A 12,500-nucleotide genomic window follows, 5' to 3' on the forward strand; every position below is an offset into this window, starting at 1 on the left:
TTTTATGTTATTCAAATAAATTTACCTCGCGAATTATAAAAATATATTAAATAAAATAAAAATATTTTTCGTAAATGCAGAACTATGTTCCATTTTATTTCCGGTTTGCAGGCAATTCACGACGATTTGCCGATTTCGAATTTCGAATTAGAAATGTAATTCCGGGTTCGTTCGTTATCAATAAAACCATATTTGTACATTGCCAATTAATTTGAAAGCTTCAGACAGTCTATAAATTAACATTCCAAATTATAAAAATATATAAAATAAAATAAAAATATTTTTCTTAAATGCGAACCTGTGGTAAAATTTTATTTCCGGTAGAATGCACGTGGGAATGATTTCACTACGATTTGACGATTTGACATGACAACATTTTCAGTGTTACATAAAAATGTAATGCTTGGTTCGTTAAAAGCGAATAAAACCATATTTCTACGTTACCAATTTAGTCAAGGAATGTTTGCATGTTATTAAAATAATTTAACATTGCGAATTATAAAAATATTAAATTAAATATAAAATATTTTTCGTAACTGCGAAATTATCGCCATTTTATTTCCGGTAGAAATTAGCCTTTCACTTATTGAAATAAGTATTATTTGTATTAATTTTTATGATACTCATGCAGAGAGTGATCCGTGCTGAAATAATGTTATCATTTAAAAAGTCATTCTTAACATGGGGAGGGGAGGGTGTTTTGTACGTATTCTGTCAATTACAATTGAATAAAAAAAAGCATATCGTAAAACTTTAATTAAACGTGGAAATATGATTTAAAAAATAGCGCGGATCGCTCTCTGCATTAGCACCATTTTTATTTATTGCGGACTATTATTCTCATCTTTATTAGTTGTTGTTTCACGACTTTTCGGCCAACTATTCCTCTGACCTTCATGAAAAGAAGTAAGTCCTTTTATAAATGTTCAGTAACTTTTTCCTTTTATTATTCTTAAAGAGTAAAACTTTTCTTATTCATGAAAAGAGTTAAGCCTACGTAAATAAATAAATATTTGTACACGTGACAAATTATCAATAAATGGTTTAGTTACTTTATTTTAAAAAAATATTTATGAAAAGAGTTAACGTAAATAATGTTTGTAAAAGTGCGAAAGGCGACGTTGTACAACCATCACTCCTCTGCTTAATTTCTATACTTATATGTTTTTGGAATTTTTTTTCACTGGATTATTATTGACTGGACACTAATTAAACAGATTATTAAAAAAAAAAAAATTAAAACGAAATCATTATTTTTACATTTGAAAGTGGTGCTCACTTTTTAGTTACAACGTTCTGATAAATCAGTCACCCATTTTGTAACCAATAAAAACGCGGTATATCAAAACCATAGAAAGTAAACATAATATGAGCCTCTACCGCATTTGTAAGTCAGAAATATATTTGTTTCTCAAAGAACAAAAAAATAGATTGAACATGACTTTTTTTTATTGTTTTTAAGAAAATAAAGTTCCGAGTTTTTAATTTTTTTTTTTTACTTATTCAGTTAAAAGTTTGTGGGTGTTTTTTTTTAAATTGTTTTTATGAAAGGTGAGTTTTTTGGTTTTTTTTAAATTTTTTTTTTTAAAGTATTATAAATTTCACTAACATGCTGGAGAAATGTTTAATAATTTGGTATTTTTTTAGATTAGGTCCACCTCCACAATTTTCCTTACAATGACGACATTTATAGGTTTCCGAGTATGCTGAACACGCAAATCGCATTGAAATTTTGCGGAAATAAATAGTTGTATTATGCATTGTATTCTTCGGCGGCCATCTTTTTACGTGCACACGCGCCATAAACAAATACACGCACGTAAAAAAGACGGCCGCCAAAGATTACACTGCATAATACAACTTTTTATATCTTGATAACTACTTATTTCTGCAAAATTTCAATGCGATTTTCGTATTCAGCATATGTAAGAAAAAAAATGTAAGGAAAAATTCAAGATGGCGCCGACTCTCTCTTTAACACGGTAAGATATCCTCAACACGGCACAAGAAGCAACAGCCACACGATTCCCCAGCCAACTCAATCGTCACTCCCCCACGTCTTTCCCCTCACCCGCTTTTATCGTCGTTCTAGGCCGGCTAAATTTGCATATTCCGAGAATTCGTGTGACTTTGCGAGACATCATACTTTACAAAAGACGGCGGTCGCCATCTTGGTCCCTCTTTTCTATTTTTGGTCGGTAACGCTGAGCTGGTCTCGAGGTAAGTCTTTTTCCCCTCATCCGTCTCTCCCACGTACCCACACAACACGCAAACACGCGGGCGCTTATCTCCTGGATGCACGTTACACTCCCCCCTGATCTGATGATCACATAGAGAGCACTGGGGGGGGTGGCCTTTTAGTGCGTGTGCTTCTGCGAAGAGGTACATTCACTGTTTCAGATTCGGGCTCTGGATCTGGTTCCGCCTCATCAGATGAAGTATCGCTATCAGTCTCTGGAAGGGGCTCACTGAATCCGTGCATCGGCAGCTCATCGCTAGACGCTTCACTGTTTTCTTCTGTAGTTGTACGACGCACCTCGGTAGCTGGGCGAAGATCTCGCACATGTCGTGGGGTTCCATCGACCAAAACAGACTGCTGGCTAATCACTCCAGATATGTGTCCTCGCTTAAACTTGTCGGTGCACCGATTTCCTGGAGGCCGCACCCACACTGGATCTCCCACTTCATATCTGTTATATGTTCCCTTGTCGGTTGGCTGCGTAGTGTTGATTCCCTTCACTCCGACTTGGTACGTGTAAATAGCATTTGCAGGTGCGGTTGAAGGGGACGTCCCGTCCTTTGGCGTAATGTTGTACCAATATGTTGCTTCCGCAATAGTACATCGCTTCCTGTCAGCAATTCTCTTGATGCTGCGATGGCTTCTTTCAGCAATGCCATTTCCTGATGGCACATGCGCACATCGCAACCGTAGACGGACGCCCCACTCATCTAACAACTGCCGGACTTGCTGGCTACAAAACGCTGCATCATTGTCAGTCAGGAGCTCTTCCGGCGCACCTCGCTCAAAAAAAATGGATGATAGGTGGCGAACAACATTTGCTGAATCCTGTCTGGTCATCTGCCGCCACACCGCAAATCTCGTAGGCCCGCAATCAATGAGAGTTAGAAAGGGCTTGCCACTGTAATGGGTAATATCCATGGCCAGCCGCTGCCACACACTCTCAACTTCCAAGCGACCCTTCTGCCATCGCTCTGGTGCAGGATCAATAGACTGGCAAGCCTCACAATTTCTGACGATCTGTCTGACATCCATCTTGGTCACTGCTGGGTATGCACGCCTCACAAAATAAAGGGTCCTCTTGATACCCGGATGTCCGCTCTGTGCATGAATTTTTTGTATTTGACATGGGTCGATTGCAACTGCACAAGATCGAGCAGTAATCTCCATTCCCATCTTCGCGGCTTCATACCATTTGTGAGGTACACGGGTCAGTTGGTCAGCACGATTACAATGTGATGGCACCAGAGTGACGCTCAGTGATAGCCCATACTCAGATACCAGGTTTTTTAGCGTGTCTAGCCTTCTCCGTATTAACATTTCGCTTGCTGCCTTGGTACGGATTCGTGTCCGTCCTGAAAGTGTGTCAGACACCCAGTGGTAGACACAGAGAGAATCTGTGTACAAGGTCAACTTCTTAGACTGCCACTGCAGGGCCAGATTTACCCCCTTTACAACAGCGTCCAGCTCTGCCAGGTTGATATTCTGAGAATCTGTTACGGGCCGCAGCCAACACGCATCCTCGAACACGTTTCCTCCTTGCTCCAACGATACTCCCAACGCCAAAGAACTGGCATCAACCCACACACCTACGTTGTCTCCGTTAACACACCACCGCCCACAGGCAGGGTCCTTCTTGTTCACTCTCTCCAGTGTCTCTTTAATCATCAGAGTTAGTAGGACATCATCGGATATGTCATCCCAACCCATGGTTGTTAAATTTGCTCTGCGTTTAATCACACCAACAGCTGCGCGGAGCCAGCCACAGACCGGTAAGTGACCAACAAGTTTTCCACACCAAGAAAAAACGGTCCGCCTTGTAACGAGGTTGGGGATGCTTGGAATTTCACTGCCACGCCTCCATTGTAGGGTGCCATCCTCTTCATAAACATCCAATCCCAATACACGTGCTCCTTCCCTTAAACGTTCGGGATTCTTGCATTCCAGACCAAACTGAGCCAACTTTTCTTTGACACACGACGCAGACTGTACATCTTCATTGACGTATACGTCATCAATGTAAGCTGACGTTGAGTCCCTCATGGGCTTTTCTTGGGACAATACTGTGTTGACAATAGTCTTCATGATCTGTGGTGCCACATTTAGGCCGAAGCCAAGGCGTGTAAGGCAGTACCTCTGCCCCTGGAACCAAACTGTCTGGAACGGCCACAACGTCTCATCAACTCGCACCTGTAAATAGGCTTTTCGTAAATCCAATATTGAGACATTAGTGCCTTTCTGACGCCATTCCCTCAACTTACTGGCGCATACGTCAGCATCGGCAGTGTAGGCTTCAATATGCTTGTTAAGCTCCCTATAGTCCAGCACGGGCCGTACTTTCGACTTGTTATGCTGGACTACTGCCATCAAGGGTATTAGACCCTTCGGAGGCCCAAGCTTGTCCTCAGGGTAGGGGATTAACCAGCCATCTTGGATCCACGCCTTTAGTTCCCTTTCGTATTCTGCTCGGGCCTCACTGGGTATAGGGTACTCTGCAACCCCATTCTTGAGTTTAGTCGGTGCCATTCCCTCGGTCCACTTCCAAGATGCAATCCAGGCCCTCTTGCGCGAGTCGTAGTCCACTGTAAAATCCGGCCGATCGATATGGAGCGCTGCACACACTGGGGCCTCTAAGAATCGCACCTTTCCATCCCGATGAATTGCGACTCCCCCCAGCGCCTTGATGGCATCGTATCCGAGCAACAGGTCAAACCCCAGGAGATTTCCTTGGGTCACGAGCACATTGATCTTAGTGGCTGCACCGGTGTCCGTGTAGATCTTGACAGTTCCAGCTCCACAGCATGTCTGGGTCTCGCCTCCTATCGTGGTGACTTTGATCTTCCTCTTAGTCCAACTTGGACACAGCCTGGTGCTCACTATAGTATGCGAACAGCCTGAGTCGAGAAGTGCTGAGCAGGGTATCCTGTTTACGTAGACGGTTATTACTGGTTGCGCCTTGTTCAAATTTTGCTCGGGGAGCAGGGCGGCGCTGACGTCCTCTCCCCTGATACGTTTCCCGCACAGTTTTGGGCTAGATGCCCCAAACCGCCACACTTAAAACAGCGCACACGCCCCCTGTTGGTGCAATTCCTTGCAAAATGTCCGCGTCGGCCGCAGCGAAAACATTTCCCATTGCTTGCAGGGTTCTGATTCGGAATCTCCCGAGCGCCAATCTGGCCTGTCTGTGTCGCCATCACAACTGGTTCCCCCAGGTCCTCCTCATCTTTGATGATGGCTCGAGCACGTTCCATCAAGTGTTCCATGGTCGTTGTTGAAACGCTGGTTGAGGCTCTCAGTAGCTGCTTCACCCGAGTGGGAAAGCCCGCCACAAACGCGTACGCAAGCGTCCGCTCCGACACCCCTCCACCGAACAGAACTGCGAGTTTCTTTAACTCAGCGAAGAAAACGTCCACGCTTTCCTCCGGTAGAAGTTTTCGGGAAGCAAATTTTTCATAAGCCGTACAAGGATCCATGGCACATGCCTTGTACAGCGCAGCTTTAATTGCGGTGACATCTCCCTTTTCGGCAGCACTGAGTTGCTGATATACACTCAAGGCACCCCCAGCCAATCTCAGGGGAATTACAGTGTGTACCCTTTTCACCTCACAAAGGTCGCACGTCAGCTTGACCCTTTCAACCCAGTCGACGATGGACGTGGTCCCGTCAAACTCGGGTATGAGCTTTAAGTCAAATTTCGACTCGGTCATAGTCCTAGAGGCCAAATGGCCGAAATAGCTTGTAAGAAAAAAAATGTAAGGAAAAATTCAAGATGGCGCCGACTCTCTCTTTAACACGGTAAGATATCCTCAACACGGCACAAGAAGCAACAGCCACACGATTCCCCAGCCAACTCAATCGTCACTCCCCCACGTCTTTCCCCTCACCCGCTTTTATCGTCGTTCTAGGCCGGCTAAATTTGCATATTCCGAGAATTCGTGTGACTTTGCGAGACATCATACTTTACAAAAGACGGCGGTCGCCATCTTGGTCCTTCTTTTCTATTTTTGGTCGGTAACGCTGAGCTGGTCTCGAGGTAAGTCTTTTTCCCCTCATCCGTCTCTCCCACGTACCCACACAACATGCAAACACGCGGGCGCTTATCTCCTGGATGCACGTTACAGCATAGTCGAAAACCATTTCAAGTCGTCATTTAAAAGAAAATTGAGGAGGTGGACCTAATCTAAAAATTTACCAATAATTTTTCATCCCGTACGCCTCCCGATACATTGCTTCGTCAACATGCGACCATTTTATATCTCCCGAAGACACTTCCGTATTTAGGGGGAAAAAAAAAATGAGTGACCGATTTACCAGAACGTGGTAACTAAAAAGTGAGTACCCCTTTCAAATGTTGAAATGATTTTTTTTTTCAATTTTTTTTCATAATCTGGTTAGTGTTCAATCAATAATAATCCAGTGAAAAAATTTCAAAAAACTAATCAGTATAGAAACTCTACCACATAAGTAAATAAATAAAATATGTTACGTGCACATGCGTTAGCCTTGACTAGGGGGGTACTAAGGGAACGACCATTAAATAATTCTGCGGGTCGCCATGGAACTCAACGCCCAAAGAGTCAAGTCCAAACCATGAATGATTGACAGAAACTCCCGAGGATCCAGATCAAATTCTGCAAGAGTACGATTTTTTTTTCATTTTCGCTTTCTTTTTCACTTTTTGCAGTGGATTGCTGTACTAATATAAGAAACATGCATTTTCTCCTCTTATTAAATTTTTCCATTACACCAAATTGAGCCACTGCAACGCGTTGCAGGGTACAGCTAGTATATATATATATATATGTTAGCGCATATAACAATGTATTAATGTGTCCTTTGGCATATGCGTATATGTACCTGCATATATCGGTTTTGTATTTGTTTTTGTGTTAGGACTAAGTTCTATATTTTGATGGAATAACTGTTTAACATATATTAGTTTAACATGTATTACAGAGCATGTGTCTATGGGCATAATAATGATACTAAAACAAAGAAAAAGAAATAAAACAATTTAAAACTAAAGAATAGTACTCATGTAACAAAGCGCGGACGCGCGTATGCAAATGCATACGAAATGCAAAATGATGTCACTGTAAGGAAAAAGACTATAAAAAGGATAGAGAGCACGTTAGAGGAGACGATCACGTGAGAGACGTCACAACCATAACGAGGAATCACCCCTGGCGGAGAATGAGGTAATAAATGCTGTTGTTGCATGAAAAAGTGAATTCGAATTGTTCTTTGTCTTTGTCTCTTTTGTGACGTAGACTGCATACAACGTGTGGGTCCCGTGTACACCGTTTACGTAGGCCGCCTTGCAGATATCCAAACGTTCATCTTTTACATGTTGAGCATTCATCTGAAGAAGAGATTTTTTCTCGAAATATTATCATTCCACTCTCTCGTGTCGGTGAAAGCAATTAATGTTTATGATTAAACAAGCAAAATCATAATAATGTGATAATAATGATTATATGGAACATGAAGAAAATCAATATAATCTTCTATATATTAATACCGTAGTACCTTTAACGTACGTACGTGTGTCACGCTTCCTAGATTATAAATTATTCGATCGGGAGATCCTATTTATTAAAAAGGAGGATAGAAGGTGATAACATACTACGAACATTAAATGTAGATACGCTAATGTAATGTTCGTAGCATGTTAAATAAGTTCTTGATGAGCCGTTCCATATAAGTTATCAAATTTAACAAATTTTCATTACTAATGATTATTATATTGTCCAATTTCTACTGTACACTCTTTAACCCTTATCCTTGAGTGGCCTCTTGGCCTTGATAATGAGTTGATACCTATGAAAAAAAAAAAAGAAAAAGTCCAATGTGAACAAGTTCTAATTGAATCGTCCCCCTAAGTAATCCAAGTTTCAAAATTCCCACTGTTTACTATGCTAAAATCACAATGACTAATGTATACCTATTAACCCTTATCCTCGAGTGGCCTCTGGGCCTTGATAAGTGGTGACACCCTTGTAAAAAAAATGTTATCACTAGGGCTGTGACGATAGAATATTTTCATTGTTTTGACTCTCGAGTATATATCCGACACAGTTAGACACAGTTAATCAATCGAGAACCACACCACTCTATCTAAAAACATATAAGATATTAACTGATATATATATATATATATATATATATATATATATATATATATATATATATATATACTCGAGAGTCAAAATAATGAAATGAATATTCTCTTGTCATATCCCTAGTTATTACTTTCTATCCTCCTTTTTAATAAATAGGATCTCCTGATCACCGGATACACAATGTAAAAAAAAAACATAATAGAAAACATTATGTCTTTTTTGGGTCGTACGTGAAACTAAAATATACCTTCTTAGTTTTCTGACTAGAATCCAAGAGTAGTATCTGTTCTGTCTAAAGATGCTATGATGATATCGTGGGGTTTCCTTTCGCGCCAAGCGTCCATACAATGAAAAGATGTCACAGACTCTTATAAGGATATTGGAGGTAAACCGTAATAATCAAATATATTCTGACACTACATTAACCAGATTACTCAGTTAAATATTTTTTACAGTTTTAACAAAAGGTCTACAATAATATTACGGGGTCTCTATCCACGCTGAACGTCCACAAAATGCCGAACAGCACTATATTACATATAAAGGAAACCGCTGTATAATTTCCACAGGTCCTGATAGTACCAACAATTGTAGGAGCACTACTGTAATATTGCTGCTGCTGATGCTGAGGTAGCAGTAGCAGCAGCAATATGCAAATGACCAAGCCAACTGCGCCATGTGACAGCAAATATAAAAAGGACACATGTGTTCAGAGAAACAAGTATTCGAAACATGTTTGAGATGTAGAACATTCAAGACCTGAGAGAGTAGAAATAGACATGTTACACACGTGACCTGAAAGCGACAGGAAAAGACGTATCCTAAACATAGCCGGACAAGGACATAGTACAGCGTGTTCAACACGGCAGAGTTTTGTTAAGCAAATTGCGGTACGAGAAGACTTTTAAACGAAAATAAGGCGTTATTCTGGAAGTACCTGCAAATAAATGTCTGTTGTTTCAATTGAAAAACAAGTGAGTCGAATCTTTGTTTCCAATGCGACTGTCTGCATACAACGTGTGGGTTGCGAGTGTGTACATGTAACAACTTCGTTACACTAGGAACAATTCCAAGGAATTTGAAAATAAATAAAAATAAAAAACAACAGGAAAAAAACAAAAAAGAAATCAGAATCAAGGGAAAGGCAACTATGCAACGGCGGTAATGCTGAAAACAGTTGACATCTTAAAGAAAATCCCCGAATGCGAAAACTAATCTATATGAACAACAAACGCAACATAAAACAGAAGTAAAACAAAACAGAAATAGCAAAATTGAAAGTTGACTATACATCTACCAAAAAATTCTAGTGTCGGTATCGGCTCGCATCACACTAAATAGTCGAGAAGAGACAAGGAGAATAGAAAGACCGAGGAGAGGAAGCATTAACCACAGTTCCATTGGATGGGTGCGATGGGGACTGGGGTCTTGCGGAGCCATATTGCTATCAAAATTCCTGTAATGACCGATGGTAAATGTCAACAAGAAATCAATGGCAAACGGCTGTTGCGATGATGCAAATTCATTTGCAAATACTATTGAAAGAGGTGGAGGATACTGGAAATTCGAGGAAACTTGTCACCATATTCCAGGAAACACCAGAGGTTATTGTCAGTGAGCAATCTCTGATGGTGGTTTGTGTAAGGACTCCTAGTGAGTAGTAGTAGTAGTAGTAGTAGTAGTAATAATAATAATAATAATAATAATAATAATAATTTGCTTTGTATATTACATACAGTCTCGTTTAATCTATGCATGCTTGTCACTATGTGTATCTAATGAAAAACAATTTTTTTTTAAATAAAACAATTGCATCTTAACGTGGTTTCAAAACAGTTTCTTTATTCAAAATTCTTGATTTTGATTATGATGCTTCTAGAGTTTTTACCAATTGTCATAACACGAAAGCGAATAAGTATATATAAGCTCAGACTGGAAACTTATTTCCAACAATACAGCGTGCGCCAACACCAGCAGAGCCTTGATAAAATAACACGAGGACACGGACATTTTACGAAAAAAAAAAAAAACCCCAATGAAGGTAAAGGAATTCATTTCATTCTCTGAAGATGAATATTATACAGCCAGAAATTAAATAGAAAAAAAAAAAAAAAGAATTAAACGATTTTTTAATAAAATATTTTCAAAATAAAATATTTGCACCATAACGTGGTTTCAACATAGTCTGTTTGGTGCTCGAAACATAAGACATAAATAACGAAAATAAAGAAAAATCTCACAAAAAATAGCTTAATTTTGTCAATTAGTTTTTTTTTTTTATAGTGGAAAATCAAAGTTTAGTAAGAATGAGTGCGACACAGCTATCTAGGTAATTTCCAGTTACGAGGAAGTGAAGGGCCAGGGTAGATAACTTCATTTAATTCGTGAAGTTTGCGTGCCAAAATTTGACGATATTATTTTTTACATTTTTTTCTTTTTTTTTTTAATTCCAAAAATTATTTTAAAATCAATTAATAAAATTATTATAACCATGAGCGTTTTGGCAAAGTTCGATAATTAAATGGAGTTATCTCCCCTGCCCCATCACCGTAGCTGGAAATTGCCAAAATGGTTGCGTCGCGATCAGTCTCACTAAAATTTGATTTTCATCTGTAAAAAAAAAAAAAACAGAAAAAATACTTGATAAAATAAGGCGATTTTTTTAAAATGAGAAGTTCATTCCATAACGGCCACATACATCATAGGCATTGTTTTATCTTCGAGTATTAATATATTTGCTAAACTGGAAAAGCACGGTTTGTTTATTCAAAATTCTTAATTTTAATAACGATGTTTTTAGAGCTTTTGCCAATACGTAAACGCGTATAGTATAAATGGGAACAAAGAGATATATGCATATACGAGTACGGAATGTAACTTTCGCAAAATGAAATGTAAACAATGAATCTACCTTCAGAGGCTCCGTTCACAGGAGATTTGTCCTGAAAAGAGAAAAAGTAAGAAAATGAAAAAAAAAAAAAAAAAAACTAAAACAAATCAACAAGAAAAAACAAACTAACAACAAAAAAAAAAAAAAAAAAAAAAAAAAAAGAAATTTACCGATCACGACTTTGGTTCATTTTATATGTAAACAGTAAAAACAAAAACAAAAGAAAACAAAAACAAAAAAAACAAATCCCATCCGGCGGCTATTAATCTAACTATTCTTTTAAGATAACGTAAAAATAATGCACTTTTAAAATTAGTTTTTATTTGAATTACCTCCCTTGAAAACAATGAACATACTATAAAATTTGGTTTTTAACAATTTATCCCATTTTATTAAATTACTTTAACTACTATTTATATCAAATAAACTATGGCATATATATATATATATATATATATATATATATATATATATATATATATATATATATATATATAGTCATCTACATACAATACTGTTTCGTTGTATCACAACTCGTCAGTGCGGCTAGACTAGCACCTTTCCGTAGCCGGAGATTGAACCTACAATCACCGCGTTCATAGTCGGCAGTTCTAACGTCTGGCACGTGGGATCGGTGCTCGCAAATGACCTCATCAAATGTTTATTAAATAAACATTCATCCACCGTTCTTATAGTGCTCAAGCTGCTTGTTTATTTACAAAAGTTAAACAGCGAGCCTCGCTTTATAGCCAATTAAGCAGTGGGTGAGATACATTAACGACACTGTTCTACCCAAAAGGGGGGGCTTAAAATATAAAGTCATCGACGCACAGTACTGTTTCGTTGTATCACAACTCATTAGTGCGACTGTGTTTTTTTTTTGTTTTGTTTTTTTTCTTTAGAAGCGGTGGACTTTGAATCAAAATGAATTATAGAATAATTTTTATTTTGCAAATATGTAGTTTATTCCAAAAATTAATTTTTAGCATTAATAATTTAAATACAATTTCAGGTATATGACCCACGTAGCTCGCGCGTATAAGGCGTGATATAAAGGTTCAATTTTCACTTTATGCATTGAATTGGACTATAACTCGTTGGATGTTGTTTTCCAAGTGGTCTATTGCGCCTGGCTTATCAGCGTAGACGTGTGACTTTACATGTCTCGAAAGCAAATAATCTAATGGGGTTAAATAGCACGAACGAGCTGGCCAGTTGACAGGTATATTTCGTTAAATTATTCGTCTAT

General features: G+C 38.7%; 1 protein-coding gene across 2 annotated transcripts in view; it reads right to left on the bottom strand.

Annotated features, from left to right (window-relative positions):
• Positions 1 to 12,500, bottom strand: part of LOC145242608 (serine/threonine-protein kinase DCLK2-like) — a 216,745-nt gene that overhangs the window by 42,711 nt on the left and 161,534 nt on the right. For both annotated transcript variants that reach the window (XM_080105720.1, XM_080105721.1), the window contains exon 6: positions 11,273 to 11,303. In XM_080105720.1, coding sequence (XP_079961846.1) covers positions 11,273 to 11,303 — 31 coding nt within the window. The remainder of the gene's footprint in view (positions 1 to 11,272; positions 11,304 to 12,500) is intronic.

This window comes from Euprymna scolopes, chromosome 21 (assembly GCF_053919585.1).
Source record: "Euprymna scolopes isolate OS-2025 chromosome 21, ASM5391958v1, whole genome shotgun sequence".
Classification (NCBI taxonomy): domain Eukaryota; kingdom Metazoa; phylum Mollusca; class Cephalopoda; order Sepiida; family Sepiolidae; genus Euprymna; species Euprymna scolopes.